The sequence below is a fragment of the Empidonax traillii genome, unplaced genomic scaffold (genome assembly GCF_003031625.1).
Source record: "Empidonax traillii isolate 1590-97213 ecotype Southwest subspecies unplaced genomic scaffold, ASM303162v1 scaffold993:size324958, whole genome shotgun sequence".
Classification (NCBI taxonomy): Eukaryota; Metazoa; Chordata; class Aves; order Passeriformes; family Tyrannidae; genus Empidonax; species Empidonax traillii.
In genome coordinates this window covers 139,531-157,922 of record NW_020956186.1, presented here as the reverse complement: position 1 = coordinate 157,922, position 18,392 = coordinate 139,531, and the positions used below count along the sequence as shown (strand labels likewise).

General features: G+C 55.7%; 1 protein-coding gene across 1 annotated transcript in view; it reads right to left on the bottom strand.

Moving 5' to 3' along the window:
* Window positions 1–18,392, bottom strand: part of AGAP3 (ArfGAP with GTPase domain, ankyrin repeat and PH domain 3) — a 101,962-nt gene that overhangs the window by 13,373 nt on the left and 70,197 nt on the right. Inside the window, exons 13-15 of the mRNA XM_027903813.1 lie at window positions 17,232–17,400; window positions 4,999–5,172; window positions 383–544 (exon numbers count right to left, since the gene is read on the bottom strand). Coding sequence (XP_027759614.1) covers window positions 383–544; window positions 4,999–5,172; window positions 17,232–17,400 — 505 coding nt within the window. The remainder of the gene's footprint in view (window positions 1–382; window positions 545–4,998; window positions 5,173–17,231; window positions 17,401–18,392) is intronic.

The window sequence follows — 18,392 nt, the reverse complement described above, 5'->3', positions numbered from 1 at the left end:
AGAACTAGGTTCTTGTGGTGGAAAGTGTCTGCACACATTAGCCACGTGGTGTGCTCTCAGGTCTGTAACCACAGTTAGCAATTATTACCACTGAGGGTCTGTGCAGGCACGGGCACGATGCTGGTCCTGCCTGCACTGCGCATGAGAAGTGGAGGGAAGGGCAGATCAGAGAGGCTGGTTTCTCCCTCCTTCCTCAGCACAAGCTACTTGGACAAGGAGTGCTCCGAGCCCCAGGTCCCTATCAAGACTTGGATGAGGAGCACTCTGAACCCCAGATCCCCATCAAGCCCTGAATGAGGAGCATTCTGAGCCCCAGATCCTCCCTGAACCTCACAGGACCCCTGGATGCTCCGAGATGGCACTGCCGCCAGACCCTTCCTACCTTCTGCTGCTGTGCTGGGGCCATCAGGCCGAGTCGTCCCTGTGCTCTTTTTCCTGCGATGCTTCTTCCTGTTGGCATGTGGTGACGGAGGCGGCTCCAGCTTCGGGCTGGCGGTACTGGAAATGTTTGGGCTGGAGCTGAGCGAGTCGGCGGTACCATTAGCTGGGGACAAAGATAAGGCAAGTCGTGTACAGTGGGATGGTGACAGTCTGCTCTTTCCAGAGATACCCAGGTGTCCTGGAGTCATCCCTGATACTCGGTTGGCCATAAGGCCACGTGAGACCGGGACATACCCACTCAGCCCCATGGCACGGGGCCGCTCTGGCAGGCACTCCAGCTCAGGGCTGGCAGAAAACTGGGCAGAGTCAGGCTGGACCTGCTCCACACCAGGATCCATGCGGGATGATCGCACAGGCGCAGCGCTGGCATCCACGCAGCCAGGACACGCACAGTGGCATTACTGAGGCAGCCTGATGTGCCATCCCGCAGCACGTGTCCCTGGGGGAGCACTCAGCAGCAGCGTCCCCACAGCGCTGCACAAGGAAAGGGATGGGCCCAGGAGGTGCTCTCGGCCCCCCCAGGGCAGATCCAGGCCCCAGAATCTGCAGAGCCTCTGCAGAAGCACTCGCCTCCCCCCGCACTGTTCTGCCAGACGAGGTGACTGGGGTTGCCACACTCAGGAACCTGAGCATGATGGGCTCAATAGGCTTCCGATACGGAGCTGAAGAAGCTGCATCCCCAGCAGCAACGCACCAAATTTATCCTCAATCATACTGTTCCTTACAATTAATAGCAGAATTAGAAACAATCAGGGAGCTGCCTAATTACTGTCAATTAGAGTGCGCTAATCAAGCTCCGATCACACACACACACGCTGCCGCTGCACTCACCATTAAATGTCAAATTTCATTAGAGACCAGCAACAAAATCAAAAGCCTGACATTCAATTTCAGCAGCACACACAGCGCAGGCTTCCAATCAGCATAAAAATGCAGACTCCAGGGAAGGAAACGAGGCGCAGGAGCCCTCGCTACACTGTTAACCCTCTCCTAAATCCAGTCCTGCCTCTCCAGTGTCCACCCACCCCCGGGGCACGGACGGCAGCTCCTCTGCTCCAGACAGCTTGCCGTCCCCTCTGCCACAGCCCAGTGTTTCCCATCAAGTCCTGACCCTCCATTTCCAAGTTCTGTGGCACCTGAAATTAAGAAAGGAATCACAGCGTCGCAAAAGGGCACAAGTTCCAGCAGCAGGACTGCGGGAACCTGCCAAGCCCTTCTCCCACCCCAGCCCAGCCTCTGCTTCCCCTGTTCAGCCTGCTTTGGTCAGACCGGCTCTCTGGGGTTTGGTCTGTCTCGACAAACACCAGCAGTGGGATGGAGAGGAGCACAGAGGGATACAGGGAGGCACAGAGGGAAACAGCCCAGGACCTGCCCCAGTCAGGGGTCAGAGTGCAGCCAGTGTCCCCCTCGCGTGGATCAGGGATGGGAGAGGCTGCAGCATTGGATCTATCCCAACTCTGGCTTCTCCTGCACTGACACACACTAGTAGGGTGTTTCTGATACTATTTATCCACAGGGAAATAGCTCACCCTTGACAATTAGGAGAGATAAATCTAATAGAATCAGACTCCAGTTTTATAAATATAAATTACTGATCCTGTTACAGGACTGTGCTTAGAGCAGGTGTGAGGCACCTTCAGCTCCCAGCCGCATGTCGCGGGGGACCTGAACTTTCTCATCAGTGGCTACACATGGTGCCTCTAGCCTCCCTCTGCTGCCCACCTGCTCACCAGGATGCCCCCCAGGCCAAACCCTGCGCTGCCAGCGCTCTGCCCCCCTCCAGGCTCAGTGAGTAGGGTCGTGCACTTCTGCACTCCCAGAAATGCTCCTGCAACCTGCCGTGAGCCTGGCACCTCCCGGTCCCCAAGGGATCACTGCCCTTGTCCCTGCTCTTACTGCCCAGCACCAGAGATGGGGGCTTCCAGGGCCCTGGGGGGATGGGGCTGGGATGGCAATGGGGTGGGGGGAGGCATGTGGAATATGTTCCCTCAGCAAGATCAGGTGTTGCTCACTCCCCCTCCTTCCCCAGCAGGGCAAGTGAGCCCCTCTGATCCACCCAAGGACTTCCAGGTCCCCGTCTCACCATGGAACCCTCCACAGGCGCACCAGGGACCTCCTGGGCTCCATCTCCAAACCAGCCAGTCTTACGGGTGGCTCTGGGACCCCACAGGTGGGTCACAGAGCTCCTCCATAAGGGGCAGACACAGAATGTGCTGGAGCACGTTTACATGACTTTATGTCCCTGTCCCATGCCTCTTCTGTGTGCACTCCAGGGCACAACTGGACCAGACAGCCTGTCCTCAGGTGCTGAGAGGGCAGCCTACACCCTCGGCATGTGCCCAAAATCTGCTCTGAGCAGAGGAACATTGTTCACCTGCCTGGCCATGCAGAGATGGAAATACAGCAGAGAGCTTGAACCCTGGCAGAGCTGGGGTTCAGGTGTGGTGCAGGGACCCCCTCGTGGTGCTCAGTCCCTCGGTGGAGGGGTGGTCGTGCTGCTCAGCTCGGCACTCTGTGCCACGTGGGAAGCACTGCCCACCCCCCAAATGCCCCTTCCCCTTGTGATCCTGAGAATCCACTTCTGCTGGCTGTGGTTGTGGGTGACACAGTGCATGGACACAGCCCTGGGAGACCCCTGGGCCAGTGGTCCCTCATATGCCACAGTCCCTCCGGCATGGCTGGCCCCGTTCCCTGTCTGTGGAGCACCAACACAGGGTATGGCCAGGCAGGACTCAACACAGGGCTTGGGGTCCGGCACAGGACCCACGAGTGGACAGCCACCAGCGCCCAGGACACACTGTGAGCACTGAGCTGACATCTTACCCCACATGTCACGGGGAGGAGCAGCAGCAGAGAATCATAGAATGGCTTGGGTTGGAAGGGACCAAAGATCATTCAATCCCCGACCCCTGACATGGGCAGCAACACCTTCCACTAGACAAGGTTGTTCCAACTCCCGTCCCACCTGGCCTCGAACATTTCCAGAGATAAATCCACCTGCTTTTGGTTTAAAAATGTTATTCCTTGTCCTGCCACAACAGACCCTGCAGCTCAGCTCCCGTTTGTCAGTCTCCAGTTACTGTGAATGGAAGAGGCAGATTGGTCTGGGTGCTGCTAGCACGGACAGCTCCTCCATGGATAGGAGGGGAGTAACGGAGCAGTGGGGGCTGGGGAGGCAGAGGGATAGGATGCAGAGGGATGGGGAGCAGAGACTCGATGGCTCTCCTGTGACACCCAGGCCAGTCCACGGCAGGCCAGTGCACAGCCCTCAGCTCTGCAGTGTGGCCGCTGGGAGGAGGAATAAGAGCTGCCACAACAGCTCCTGAGGCAGGAGGGCACTGGAGTAGGGAGCTGCTCTCCAGAGGGGCTGTGCCACAGAATTCACCTGTGCCAAGGTGCCTCGTGTGCCAGCCGTGGTGCTGCACGAGGGTGTCAGACCTGCTGCTGTGCACGCCGGGGCACAGAGGCTCTCGCTGCCTGCACTCACAGCTCCCGTGGGCTGGGCACAGCTCGTGGACCCTCTCCCAGCACGGGGACAAGGAGATGCGCCCGTGCACCTCGCAGTGTGCTTCCTCCAGCAGGGGCTGCCCCGCTGCCCCCCGTGTCCGAGCCGAGGGGGCTGCCAGCACATCCCCGCTCAGCGCTGCGCCCTTCCGTTCCCCTCGCCCGCGCTGCCCCATCAGCAGTAACAGTCTGATTAATTCGCTTCCAGCAGGGAGCTGATGGGGCCAATGATGGAGCCGCTGCATCAGGCGCGCTGAAATTGATAGTTTTTCACAGTTACAAATGAGGAGCCTCCTCAGCTGCAAATGGCGCCCGCACAGTCGGACTCCGGTAATGATCATAAAGAGGCTCCTTTAAACTGCGAAAGCCCCTGGGAGCGGGCGGGGGGGCGGCTGCCGTGCTAATGAGAACTACAAGGGGCGAGCAGGCATGGAAATGGCTCCTCCACTCTTGATGTGCATTTAACTGCTTTTTTAGTGCGGCGGCAGAGCCAGGAACGAAGGAGTGATGAATGCAGCACAAAAGCATTTATTTTCCAATTCGGCAAAGTGGCTACGTTGGGAAATGTATGAATTATTTTAATTCACTCAACTGTCCTGAAACATCACAGAGAGCGAGTGAGCGTGGGGGGAGGGGGCGGGCTGTGCTCAGTGTGTGCTCCAGAGACAGGAATCACTCCTATTCGTTCAGCTGCCCCAAAACCTGGGAGATGGGGGTGCCGGCAAGGAGCAGAGATGGGGAAAGCAGCAGTTACCCCTGGCATGGTGAGCCGGAGTGAGGTCAGAGCAGAGAGGTCGGAACCGTCCTGCTGCAGAGCAGCACCCCTTGGCTGGACCTTCTGCATGCCCAGTAGGAAAGCTTCTCCCCTGGCTGGGATACTGCCAGCCGACCCTCGCCAAGGGGGACAGCCCCAGTGAGGCCCAGAGACTGTGCGTGACACCCGTGAGCAAACTCCAGACGCGCAGCCACGGGGCAGAGCTCAGGACTGCCCTACCGATGAAATGAGCCCCCACCTGCCACAGGTAAGGGAGAGGGGCCAGAAGGGCTACTCACAGGGGTTGGGGCAGCTGCCGGGGATAGCCACAGCCTCGTTCCACTGGTCTGCGCTGGACACGGAGTAGGAGCGCTGGTGCATCCCGTCCGGCTTGGAGCTGAAGCCCACCAGGTTAATGCCGCTGATGGAGCGCTCGGAGTGCAAGGATGTGCTGCTGGTCGAGTGGGGAGCACCTGCAAGAGAGACACGAACTGAGCACAGACCCACTGCTGCCCTGAAGCACGGGGGGAGAAGGCACAGCGTCCCATACCCGACGCCACATTCCTCTGGTGGCCCTGCATAAGGACAGGCTCTCTCTGTCTCTCCTCTCCCAAGGGGTGCTGGTGCATCACCCTAAGGGTGCTGAGAGAAGAGCCCAGAGCACCCCATGTCCCAGAGGGACCCCAGTTGGTGGGTTTCAGTGCAGCACCCCAGGATGCACAGCTGGGGATCCTGGCACACAGCTTTCCCACAGCTGGAGTTCATGGTCTGCTCACGATTTTCACTACTGCCTGCAGCCCCTCAGCAAACCCAAACCCCACTCCACAACCAGCATTCCCACCCCCATCGCTCAGCTTCACTCTCTGTGTGTCCCTGGCAGGAAATCCAGCCACGCAGGAGGCACGGGGAGAGAGTGGGCAATCAAACAGAGGGTGTCAAAGGGACAAGCCTGGGAACAGACATCTGTAAGATGGGAACAGCAGGTGGAAATGCTTCGTCCCACTCGCTGGAAACCCCTGGGACTGTGCCCAGGAACTCGAACCCCTGAGAGAGGACCAGAGGCTTGATCCTCTCTTTTGGGACCAGAGGCTTGATCCTCTCTTTTGGGACCAGAGGTTCTCACAGAGGACAAGATCACTCAGTGATTCAAAATGGGTCAAGTGTTTCTGGATTACAAGAACACATAAAATTTCAAGAACAGCAAATAGAGTGGTTCTGACAGGGAACATCATCCTTTTCAGTCTGCAGGCAATCTGCCACGGAGGAGGACACTGCCCAGAGGGATCCCACTGCACCTGCCCACCACCAGCCCCTCCCTGTGCTCCCCTCAGGGCATTTGGCTCCAGCCACTGCAGAGGACGTGCTCTGGGAGCTTAGGGTGGAGCAAAGGGGCACCTTTCCTACTCCAAAGCTACAGTCTCCTCCTTTCATGCCCAGAGGTGCAAACGCTGAGCTGGGATTCCCACTGCAGCCCACCTGGCCATGGCCAGGGCAGGGCTGTGGAATGACTCCATCCACCGTGCACCACAGCTCCAGCCCTGGCACACCGACCCCTCCATGGCCATGACAAAGCTGGGCTATGAGCCACGACAAGGGACTGAGCCCCAGGTTCAGTGGGACTGGTATGGGAGTGGGAACCTCCCACAGAACAAATAGACACCTGCAGGAGTGGGTCCTCAGGAAGAGTTGCTACAGCCAGGGCAGTTCATCTGTGTGAAACCAGACCCACCTGGCTCTCACGGACCCCAGCACGGCTGAGGTGGAAGGGAGGTCTGGCACCATCCTGTCCAACCCCAGCACAAGCAAGACTCCCCCCCACAGTCAGCAGCCTTTGGAGCATCTCTGATGATGGAGATGGCACAACCTCCCTGGGCAACCTTTCTCTGTGCTGGACCACCCTTCATGTAGAGCAGAGCCCCATAAAATCCCACCTGGAACCCCAGAGTCTGTACATAAATGTACATTTCTGTTCCTGCTGTTTCCATGAAAACCCAAGGGATGCTATTCAGATGCTGCTGGTACCTGGGCACAGCCAGTCCTGTGAAGTGCCTGACAGGACAGCTCAAGAGCCCAAATCTCCCCTCCAGAGAACAGAGGGGCAATGTGGCCACAGCCTTGCCCCAGGCACGTCTGCCACCCACTAACATCATCATCATTGTTGCCACCACTCATTCATCACCAGCATGGCAGGTGCCTCCTACCCCCCTCTTCCCTGTACCAAAAATCCCCTTCCCCTGCTGTGCAGGGATCACCTTCGAGCCTTGGCTGGGGATCCTGCCTGCCAGCAGTGCTGACACGAGGCTCGCTGGGACACGGTGCCCTGCACCCTGAGCTGCCAGGACCCTGCACCCTGAGCTGCCAGGACCCTCACCCCAAGCTGCCAGGGCTTCAGCACCCTGCACCTCGAGCTGCCAGGACCCTGCAGAGCCCCCGTCTTGCTGCCTCCAGCCCGGTTGCTGCATGCTCCCCCTCCCTCCCCTTGTTCAGCACCACAGAAACACGTGTAAAACCATGACACTGACTTTGCCTCTAATTAGCCCTTAATTTACAAGACACACTCGGAAGGGTAATTAGCTGGCGCTCTGCTCCTGACTGCTGCATCCATCTCCTCTTGCCTCCTTGTGGGAGAGAGCCTGCTGCTGCTGGAGCAGGGACAATGCTGCTCTCCCTAGACCGGGATGAGCCGGGTCCCGGGACACGATGGGCTGGGATGGGACAGAATGAGATGGGATAGGATGGGAAGGAGTTGTCCAGCACTCAGGCAGTGCCTGCCAGCCCCAAGCCCCAAGACATACAGCCCGTGTCCACAGCCACACCTAGAGAGGAGAGGAAGGTGAAGAGAGGAGAACAGAGGGCCTGGGAGAAGCTGATTCCTCAAAGGGGAAAGTCCTGCAGGGCTCCAGGGAGCCCAGATCTTCCCTCTGCACCCCCACCCAGCCATGCTGAGAGCCCCAGTCTGCCAGGATGTGCCCATCCAATGCTCCTCCGAGGAGCAGTGCAGGCTGCCACGAACACCCAAAATTCCATTTTAAAAGAAGGAACAGTTTCCATCAGCCTCTCCAGCCCTTCCAAGCTCCTGGCATCTCATTCTCACTGCCTGGAGTTGCCCAGCTGTGGGGGAACCCCCTCACAGCCCATCCACTCGCTCAGCTCATGGACCTTGCCCCGCTCAACTGCGGCGTGTCCCAGGGAGCTCCTGGGTGGTCCCAGCAAGGCCAGAGCTCTCAGGAATTGCACCCCTTTGGAAGCAACACCTTGGCAGCTGCTGGATATGTCCCCTGTAAACTGAGCAAGCCAAGGGACAGGGGAATAGACAGTTACATGTAAATACTACCTGTCCCTGAGCCAACACCTCTAGGGGCTGAATCCCCCACCTGCTGACAGCCCCTCGAGTCCCTTCCCAGTCACTGTTTCCTCAACCCCCCAGGAGACTCACGTGGCCACACTGGTGTGACCCAAGGCTCCACGATGTCTTTTCAGTATAGCCCAACTGATGCATGTGGCAGTGGATGGAAGAAGACCTGAAACCAGAACAGCCTCTTCCCAGGTGTGGCACGTGGCAGCCCAGACCCTTCGGTGAAACACCTGGATCAGAACAAACTGGGAATTTGGCAAAATAATGCAAAGGGTCTGGTGAAATTTCCTGGTGACATTATGCTGGTGCTGCTTCCAGGCTCTTACAGCATGGGGGAACCCGGCTTCGGTACCAGGAATGGGCTATGCTGAATTTTAAAGAGGAACCAGCTGAAAGCAGTTTGGGGATCCCCCTGGGTTTATGGTCAAGGACAGGACAGGGCACTCCAGGAAACCTCTGGAGTGTTAGGCCCTGCTCCAGCACAGGCAGAAGGACACTGCTGCTGCACCAGGGACTGTCAGCATGTGGCACGAGATGGTGATGGAGGTGCTCCAGGATGGGGTGAGGACACCCTGCCATGGAGCAAACCCTATTTTCTCTGGTACTGCAGAGGCCAGGAGCACAGTACAGGTTGATGATATTGACCGTCTGCCAAACAGTGTCCCAAGGAGTCATCAGTCACCACTGCCCCTTCACCAAAATTTTAAGGCATTTGTTGCCAACTGATTGCCATTTATTCCGAAAAAGAACCAGGATTACTGCAAGTCACCTTAGCGTACTGCTCTGCTGGTGCCCACAGCCAAGCATGTCTCAAAGCCCCCCCAAAAGCCATGGTTACTTGGGACCCCACTACATGGAGCTGGATGGGAACCCACCTCCAGCTGGTGGGAAACTCCTCCACTCCTGGAAACCAACTGGTTCCTGAGGGGAGGTGAGAGCCAAGGAGCCTGGAAGAGCTGCCTGCCTGTAAAATCCCTGCTGGGGAGGATATAACTCACCCCTCCCTGCCAACGGGCCGGCAGCTGACGTGGCACAAACGGAGCTGTCCTGGGAGCCCCTGTGGCTGCTGTTCCCAGAGCCATCCATGCCCCGCAGCTGCTCTGGAGCCAGGAGTCTCTGTCAGGCTGGCTTTCCGAAGGAAGCACTGCATGCTGTGACTGGGACGTCGTTGGGTCCTTCCTCATGAACAGTTCCCTCTAGTAATGAGGCCAAAACACGAGGGGTGGCTCCCAGGAGCACTGGGATGGAGACGTGCAATTTGAAAGACATCAACCTCCACGTTCTGCTCAGGAGCTGACCACCAAGCCGAGCACCCACACAGCCCCCAGGCATGGGAGGGCACGTTCTGGGGTGACAGACAGACAGGTGTCCTTCCCAGCTCTGCCAAGAGCGGCTGTGTGGAATCAGTGATCCGAACCCAGCTCCACAGCAGGGCCACCAGGATCTGTCAGCTTGCACACAGCGGGAGCCATTGCCACGCACTGGACCTCACAGCTGCTCTGACACAAGGAATCTCCCTCCTCTCTCAGTGCTGCCTTTGAGAGCACGGGTTTGGACATCTGCATGTGCTATGTGACATCCCAGCTCCTACCAAAGCTGACCAGTGGTGGGTACAGAGTGCCGGGACAAACAGCCCTGTATGGTGCCAATGTCTCCGAAGGACTGAGAGTTTGGGCTGCCCATGACACCTCCCGCCTCCCAGACAAAGCTCTGGAGCACAAGAGATAAGCAAGGGCTTCTCCAGCCCACACACCAACTCACCTCTGGTCCAGATGGCAGACGACCCCACGTACAGAGCTACAAGACCCAGCAAACCTGAGAAACCTGGGAAAGTGACGCTGCCCCCCACAGTCCTGCACCAAGAGCACATCACCAGTCTGGAAACCACAGGCAGCCACAGCTCCTTTGTCCTCTCCAGCATGAGCTCTGCCCCCACCAAGCCCCACAGAGAGCCCATGAAACCAGCTGAGGCATCCCATGTCCACCAACCGAGCAGCTCCACGGCCAAGGAATGTGGGTTGGAGCTGTGCAGGGAAGAGGCAGATCCACTGAGAGAGGGATGACATGCCTGGACTGGGAGCCAGGAGCAGCCAAAGGAGCCCTTGGACTGCCTGAGCTTTGCTGCACAGCACCAAGTCACACCCACAGGTCTGTCCCTAAGTCAGTCCTCCTTGAATAAGAACGATCTATCAGAAAATCTGATCCCAACTCAAATACTGCCAGTGCCAGAGAGATCACTGCCACTTTGGGTAAGTGGTTCCAGGGGTTAACTGCCTTCACTGCTGAAATCTGGGCCTTATTTCTGGTCTGAGTTGTCTTCCTCCTGTCACCATCACTGGATCCTGGTACATTTTAACTGATAAAGAGCTCTCCCAAATTTCTGTTCCTATACAGGTACTTACAGACGGTGTTGGCATTATCTCTTAACCTTTTCTCTGAGAAACTAAACAAATTGTTCTGGGAGCAGTTCCTGGTTTTTACAGACCTTTCCAGTCCATCATTTTCCTTCTCATACTATGGACACAGAAATCCATGAACCTGAGCCTTCTGGAAGTCCTCTCCATTCCCAAACTGACTGTCACCACCCACACATCAAAAAGACCTTGACTACACCTTCTAGAATTCCTGAATTAAATAATTCAGCCTTGCTGATTCCAACATGTCCACATCTCCTACCTGCTGTTTAATTCGCTGCCTAATTACAGCTGGAATATGAAGAATTCATCATTCTGTGCTGAGATATATCCTCTTGCCTTTCCCAGACACCAACACAAGTGTCCAATGAGCACTCCACTTTTTTTCCATATTAACCATTCTACTATTCCCATACAGTAACGAAGGAATGCTGGGGTTAGGATTTGTTAGCTCCTAATAAACTTGAAAAAGCCCTTTTCACTGTTTGTAACTCTGCTGGTTCCTGTTCAGCCTGTTCTGACAGACGTCCCCAAACTGGGAAGCTCTCCCTGGGGCAGGCAGTGTTGGTGTCCCCATCAGCTGGGACACCCCTGGGAGGAGGTATGGGGGGGTTCCCCCCAGCAGCTGCACTGTGCTGGTGCTCTTACCTCATTGGTGACTTTGTTCCTCAGTTCCTCATCACCATCAGTCACCCAACGTGTTTAACGTCCTCCCCAGATCTGGCAGGCACAGAGCGTGGTCCAGAGCAGCGTGAGGCTCCTGGCGAGCCGTGAGCCCAGAACAAACTGACACAACCCTTTTTGTGGCCACAGCCACAGCGAGTCTGGGAACGCCAGGACCTGGAATGCTTCCCACAAAGCCAGGAGGGTCACTTTGAGGGCTGCTCACAATTCATCACTCACGGTGGCTGTTGGGCCAGCAGCACTGGCACAGGGCTGAGTGGCAGTGGGAGCCTTGCCGCGGTTCCAGCTGGCTGTGCTGGGCCACATCGGTGCCACCAGCCTCTGACTGCTGCAGCCTGAGCTCCTGCTCAGCACTTATCCATTACTTTATCGTGTTGCTGTTACTTTTATCACAGTTTACACACACACACATACAGCTGCACAAGCCACAGCGGTACCACACAGGCAGCTCCCTCCGCCTGCCCCTGTCCCTTCTACCAGGACACAGAGGGAACAGTTCACATCTCCTTTCAACCCAGACTGACACATTTTAAGCAGTGCAACCTTTCTTTTAATTTTAACGTTTTGGTACCCTGTAAAATATTCTTTAAATACTTCTAATTATGCTTTATTTCCCTCCCCCTTCTCCCCGCCCCAGTTAAGATCCTTCTCCCTAAAGATCTGGCATGTAATTGCTTCCAGCTTGGTGAAATTGTCTCAGATACATTTTTGTGTGCATGTGTCTGTGCATGTGTGTGTTTAATACTCTAATTGAACTTTACTCTGCCTGAACACCAGCACAACACACTCAGGTTACTTTTACCTAAGCCCGTACTGAATTTGGTTTGGTGACTTATTAACCCCATCGGCTGAGATGGGGTAATGGTGGCATTCCCCAAGGAGCTGCCCTGCTGTTTGGAACCAGGCTTCAGCAGGTCCAAGGAAGTTCTACTGCAATGTGGCAAAGCCTTCCAGTGACTTTCCCCACAGTGTCACTTACACTCCAACACCTCAGAAATGTTTCTGAGGCACCCAAACCGAGGTGCTGAGAATAAGCAGTGGGAGCAGATGAAGCAGTCTGTGTTCCAGATCACTCTCCTGGTCTGTTACCATGACCAAAGGTGTCACTTACGGTCCTTGCAGGAACTTTGAAAAGTAAGACGCAGAAAATGTACCAGTAACACTGTCTAACACACCCCCCAGAACAGCCCCTGTGCGCCTGGACAGTCCCCATGAGATCCCTGCCATGGTGGTGGAGGATGGACACTCATGATGGGCACCACTGACACAGATCCCCATTTGCATGTACAGGCAGAGCAGGAACCCGGGTCTGAGACAGAAATGCAGGAGGGAAGGAAGCAGAGCCAGAACTTTCTGGGCTTGCTGTGGAGTGTGGACCAGGACCAGCACTGCAGTGACCGATGGAGAACAGCCCCTGCCCCCAGTTCCCAAGAGTAGATGGGAAAGGCCTGTTCAGGGATGCTGGAATTGTATTTTCCTACCTAACTCCTGTTTCTAAAGCCATTCACTCACACCATGCTTCACCCACCCCTGCCTGCTTTGCCCATGACGGCCACCGGGCACACGGCAACACAACCTGCCAGGGTGCACAATTCCGAGGGGACAGGGCAAGCCCTGCTCTGTCTGGAGAACGGGATGGCTCTGTCCCTTGCCTGCTGCTGATGGGTTTTTGCACCTTCCTCTGGGGCACCTCCCTGCCCAGCAGAGCACAATCCCAGGCACTGGCCCCAGGTGCCGATGGCAGACGCAGGTCAGGACAGGCTCTCTGCTGAAGCGGCTGCCGGCACACAGGGATGAGCTGGGCTGTGTGACAGCAAAGGACAGGAGTCTGTGGCCTGCAGCAAATTGCTCCCCAGTTCCTCTCCCTCCTGCAGCACAAGCCTGGGCTGTATGGAGGAGAAAACTCGGTTTGCTGAAGAAGGTCCTCAGTCCACCTTGGAGAACACTGGCCACCCCTCCGGCCCTGGCAGTGCTAGGCAAGTTATTTACACTAAAATTTTCACAGGTGGCCACAAATTACACCTTCGTTGCTTTTCCAGGTGCCCTGTGTAAGGCACCCTGAGCCAGATGTTCCGGAATGCAGGATGCTGAGAGCTACAGCCGCAGCTACAGGGCCTGGCTGGCTGCCCCATGCCCACCTGGCTGCCCCGTGCCCACCTGTGGCCACCTGGCTGATTGTGTCACCTCCACCGGCCCTGGGAGGGGCACTGATCACCATGGCACTCTGTTGCCTTGTGCTCCTCTCTCTCTGCTCCTCTCCTTCACCCCTTCTCTGAGGCCTTTTCCCTGCTTAGCCCTGCACTGCACGGCTCCTTTAGTGTTCTGGCAAGGAATAAGTGTATCAAGTCCGAGCGATTATCTCTAATTAGGGTTAGTGATTATACTGTCGGGTCAGAGAAAATCAATCTCTGGTTTCCCATCAGGAAGGGCAGGGAGAGCCGGGCTGGGGAGGGAGGAAGCCCTGGCAGCTCCCTGTGTGCTCTAATCCCTCCCACGAGCCTATCCCTGCCCACAGCACTCTGGTGCTCCCAGTTACAGGAGCGGGAGCTGTGTGGGAGCTCTGTCTGAGCGGTGGCCCCCAGGGCACAGCCTCTTGGCTGGGACGAGGCAGGGGGAGAGCAGAGTCGGGGCTGGTGGCACGGCAGGCCCAGCGTGGCCAGGTGCTCTCACCCCCACCGGGCACCCCCGCAGGATGGGCATGCAAGGGCGGGTCCTCCCCTTGGGGCCGTGGGGGCTCGTGCCCCGTGTGGAGGCACAATGCAGCACGATGGAGCCACAGAGGTTCCTGTGAAGGGCAGAGTGGAGGCCCTACATGTCCTCTAGGCACAGGATTCGCCCAGTGACGGCACAGAGACACCTTCCACTAGACCAGGATGCTCCAAGCTCCACCCAACCTGGCCTTGCACACTTACAGGGATGGGGTAGCCACAGCTCATGAGTGTCAGCAACTAAAAGGGCCTGACGGGCCTCAGAGCAGAGTGTTTGCTTTGGGGGCATGGGATCCAACCTACACAATGATGAAAAATCCCCAGAACTACTATTGCAGTCATACCAACCCTTGCCCAAAACAGCCTCTAACATGTTCCCCCTGCTCCAAGTGCCTGGGACAGACTCTGAGCTCTGAATGACAGCAGTGGTGGAATGAGCTAAAAAAAGGCCAAGTTTATGAGAAAGAAAAAGCAATGCCTGGGCTCCAGACTGGGGGCACAGAGTTAGTGGATACTTCTGGCACTTTTGGCTTCATCTTCTCTTTGTCTCAGTGTTCCTTCTTTAGAAAGAAATCAGGACAGCTGAGATAACCAGGTTACAACGCTCAGAAATATGACACTCATCCTAACTCCAGCATAACCTAGCAAATAAAACCTCGAGCTGATCTAGCAGAATCTCAGCCGTCCAGGTCTCTGTCCAGCACCAGAACCGGGCACCAAGGATTGCTGGTCCTATCCTGCCCTGTGTCATCCTGCCTGTCTCCCACCATATTCCTCCTCTCCCCATGGAGTCCTGACAATTTCTAGCTTCCACTCCATGCAAACTCTCGAACCAACAGCTCCAGCCTCACATTTGGATTCATCCTTCTCCTTCAGACACCCAGATAAACATTCGCAAGAGGTTACCATATGAATGTAATGATGAATGTATAATATTTATAATATACCTATGAATTTGCAGTATTTTATACATGATTCATGATGCAAGATATTAATTACAGATAAATTTTAGTAAATCTCTCATCTTGGCTCCATCTTCAGACTACAAACAACTCTTTAACACATTATTGAGAAGGGCAGAGGTCCCACACTGAAGAACAGACAGACCCTCACTCTCTTCCTTTCAGTTCGGCATCCCCATGTCCGAGTTACAGAATCCCAGACTGGTTTGGGTCCAAAGGGACCTTAAAGATCATCCAGTTCCACCCCCTGCCCTGGCCCTTGGTTGAACACTAGTGGCAAATGTTGGGCTTCTCCAGCTGGACTCCACAGAAAGCCAAGTGAGCAGAAATCACGGCTGAAGAAAGGGATGGTGTGTCCCCACACCCGTCACTGAACGAGCTGTGCAGGGCTACTGCCCCCAGCCTGGTCCTGAGCAGCCATGGATTTCAGAGCAGGTGCCACACGCCACGCAGGTAACAGAACAGCCACAGGACTAGGGGCAAATCCAGGGGGCAGAAAAATCCATCCGGCTTTCCCTTACAAAGGATGGAGCTCGTGTTACTTGGGAAGTCCCCAGACACAGGCCAGGGCAGGGTGACAAGAGCTGCTCCACCATCCACAGACATTTGCCAGTAAGAAAAGCAACTTTGTTCCAGAAGTGCGAGCTGAGCTTTCCCTCCTCAGTCCCCAAATTCCCTGCTCTGACCTGAAGAATCTGTTGCACAACCAGGCAGGAGCTGATGCACCAGCATCCTGTCTGCCATGACCTGCGCCACCCTGCTCTCACTGCTCTTCTTCCCTCAATGTCATTGTCCCCCACGGCGAGCAGTGGTGTGCCAGGGAAACAGGTTTTCCCTTTTCTTTGTTAATTCTTCCCTCATTACATTTGAAATTCCACAATCAGTGTGCACTGTAATTGTCGAATTTGATGCTAATGATTAATGAATTAAACATGGATCCATCAATTAGTCCTCAGAGAATAATTCTGCATAAAGCAGCGGATAATGTAATTACAGTAACAAAGATAATGAGATGTTAACATCGACGGAGCCCGACGTGACATGATCACAGCAGGCTCAGCAACCCCGGCCTGGGGGAGCCAATCCCTCACTCTGCAGAGGCAGAGCATCGGGGGGCACGGGCCTGGCAGAGGGGGGGCCTGACACTGCATTGCTCCCCCAGCAGCAGCACCAGCACCGTGCTCTCCTCCCGCATGCCTCGTGCAGCTCCTGGCCATCCGCTCCAGAAACCACAACGGAGCTGCCAGGCAAACGAACCCAGCAAAGATCCTGAGCTGCCTGCACAGCCAGCACCATCCCCTGCCATCCCAGTTTTTGGGAGTGGCTGAGGCCAGTGCAGGCTCCCTCCTGCCACCACACCCAGCACATGGGGCCAGGGACAGGCACCGTGCCATGCGCCAGGAACACCCCTGCCCACGTTGTGGAGCTGAGAGTCGGTGCCAGCGCACTGAATTTGGCCCTGGACAGACAGACCCTTGTCACCCCGGAGCAAAAACAAGCATCAGCCAGGCCCTGCACCGCAAGCAGTAGTTCCCACCACTGTCACCTCAGAAAACGCTCTCCCTGGGCTGCAGGAGCAAGGCTGCAGGAGGAGGAGGAGGAGGAGGAGGAGGAGGAGGAGGGCTCACATCCCACCAGCCCCAACACATGTGGACTGCCCTCTGGCAGTGGGAAGCCATTCCCTGTGTCCTGTCCCTCCATGCCTTGTCCCCAGTCCCTCTCCAGCTCTCCTGGAGCCCCTTTAGGCCCTGCAAGGGGCTCTCAGGTCTCCCTGGATCCTTCTCTTCTCCAGGGGAACCCCCCCAGCTCTCCCAGCCTGGCTCCAGAGCAGAGGGCTCCAGAGCAGAGGGATCCAGCCCTCGGAGCATCTCCGTGGCTTCCTCTGCACAGCAGGATCTCAGCCAATCTAAAATAAATCCAAGTCTGACCACATTAAAGTCACCTTCTTTAATGGTTCAAATACCAGGGCACAATCATGGTTGAGCTCAGAGTCCCTGCAGCTTTCACAAACACAAGCTCCTCCCTCATTCCCACTGTACTTAGCTCGGAGTTGTCTGTACCAGGCATTATTTTGAATCCTCACCAGAGTGCTGCATCTGTGTATTTTATAAAGAGTAAGACTTTAAATTTTTTCACTGAGTTCCCTCGAGGAAACTCCTCAAGGTTTCATGCCACCATTTAAGCCCTTTGACTTTCTTCTGTCCTGGACGCCAACCAGCACAAAAACCCAACAGCAGCTTACCTGGGACTCGCACAGAAATGCCAACATCCACCGAGGGGACTCCTCGAGGGTGTCAAAAACAAGACACTTACGGAGGGATTTTGTTCCCAGCTCAGAAAAGCAAGGGGCTGCTGATGTATCAAGAGAAGGACAGCTGCCAGCTCTGTGTCTCCCACACCAGCTCTTACCTGTGCTTCCTGCCAGCTGTGAGCTGCTCCGCTCCTTGGCCAGCCCATTGGCTTTGGGGCTGGCACTGGGTGCTGCTGCCGTCGTGGCCCTGGGGAGCCGCTTGCCCGGGACCTTCACTGTAGTTCTCAGCAGATCAATCTCCTTCCCATGGACATTCTGCATGTAGTCCTGGAGCAGAGAGGCAGAAGGGTTGAAGAGAGGCAGAAGGTTGCCTCGGTCCCACACGCTCAGCTACCTTCTCATCCACAGAACCAACACTAAACCCAGATCCATCCTCTCCCCCATCCCCAGAACTAGCATTAAACCCAGATCCATCCTCTCCCCCATCCCCAGAACTAGCATTAAACCCAGGTCCATCCGCTCCCCCATTCTCAGCATCAGCACTAACCCCGAATCCATTCACCCCCACGGGAACTGCTCACAGGCAGGTGTTAATCAGTGACTTGAGGTGATCTGGGAGCTCAGCATGTCCTAGTATCTCTTGGACTACATCAAAGCCTCACGGTGGGCCAGAGGTGAAAGACCCCAGGACTCTCCCAGTGCCTGCAACTGTTTCCTGACAACAGAAATGCAAAGCCCTGACTCCAGCCTGCACAGGACTAGCTGGTGCTGTGGAGCTGGCTCTGGAGAATGCCCAGGACAGCTTTGATGTGAGTAACACTGGGACACTGCCACGGGCAGTTGGATGCCAGGACAATCCCATTTGGGAGAGCCTGGTTGGGGATCAGAGATCAGATTGAGCCAAATGGCACACAGGCAGACGGCAGCTCCTCCTCCCTGTCATCCCTTGTTTAATTACAGCACTCAGCTGTGACAGTTAAGAATATAATATAACTTAACATTAACATAACATAATATAATATAAGTGCAGTGTAATCAAAGGGATACCTGGAAATTTCCTCTCAGTTCACAGCTGGATTAATTGAAGCCCAAACCAACACAACTCAGGTAGTTTCCTTGCACATTCACTTGCAGAGTTTCCTGTTATTCAAAGCTTGATGTTTCCACCATTTCATCTGGTGGACAATTTATTACACAGCCAAAACCCCACACACAGACTGCAACCATCACTCTGCCTTGTCTCCTCACAGCATCTCAGCTTTCAGTCAGAATGAGAGTGCAGACCTGCAGCCTCTCCTGAGTGCTGTGCCTCTTCCTGT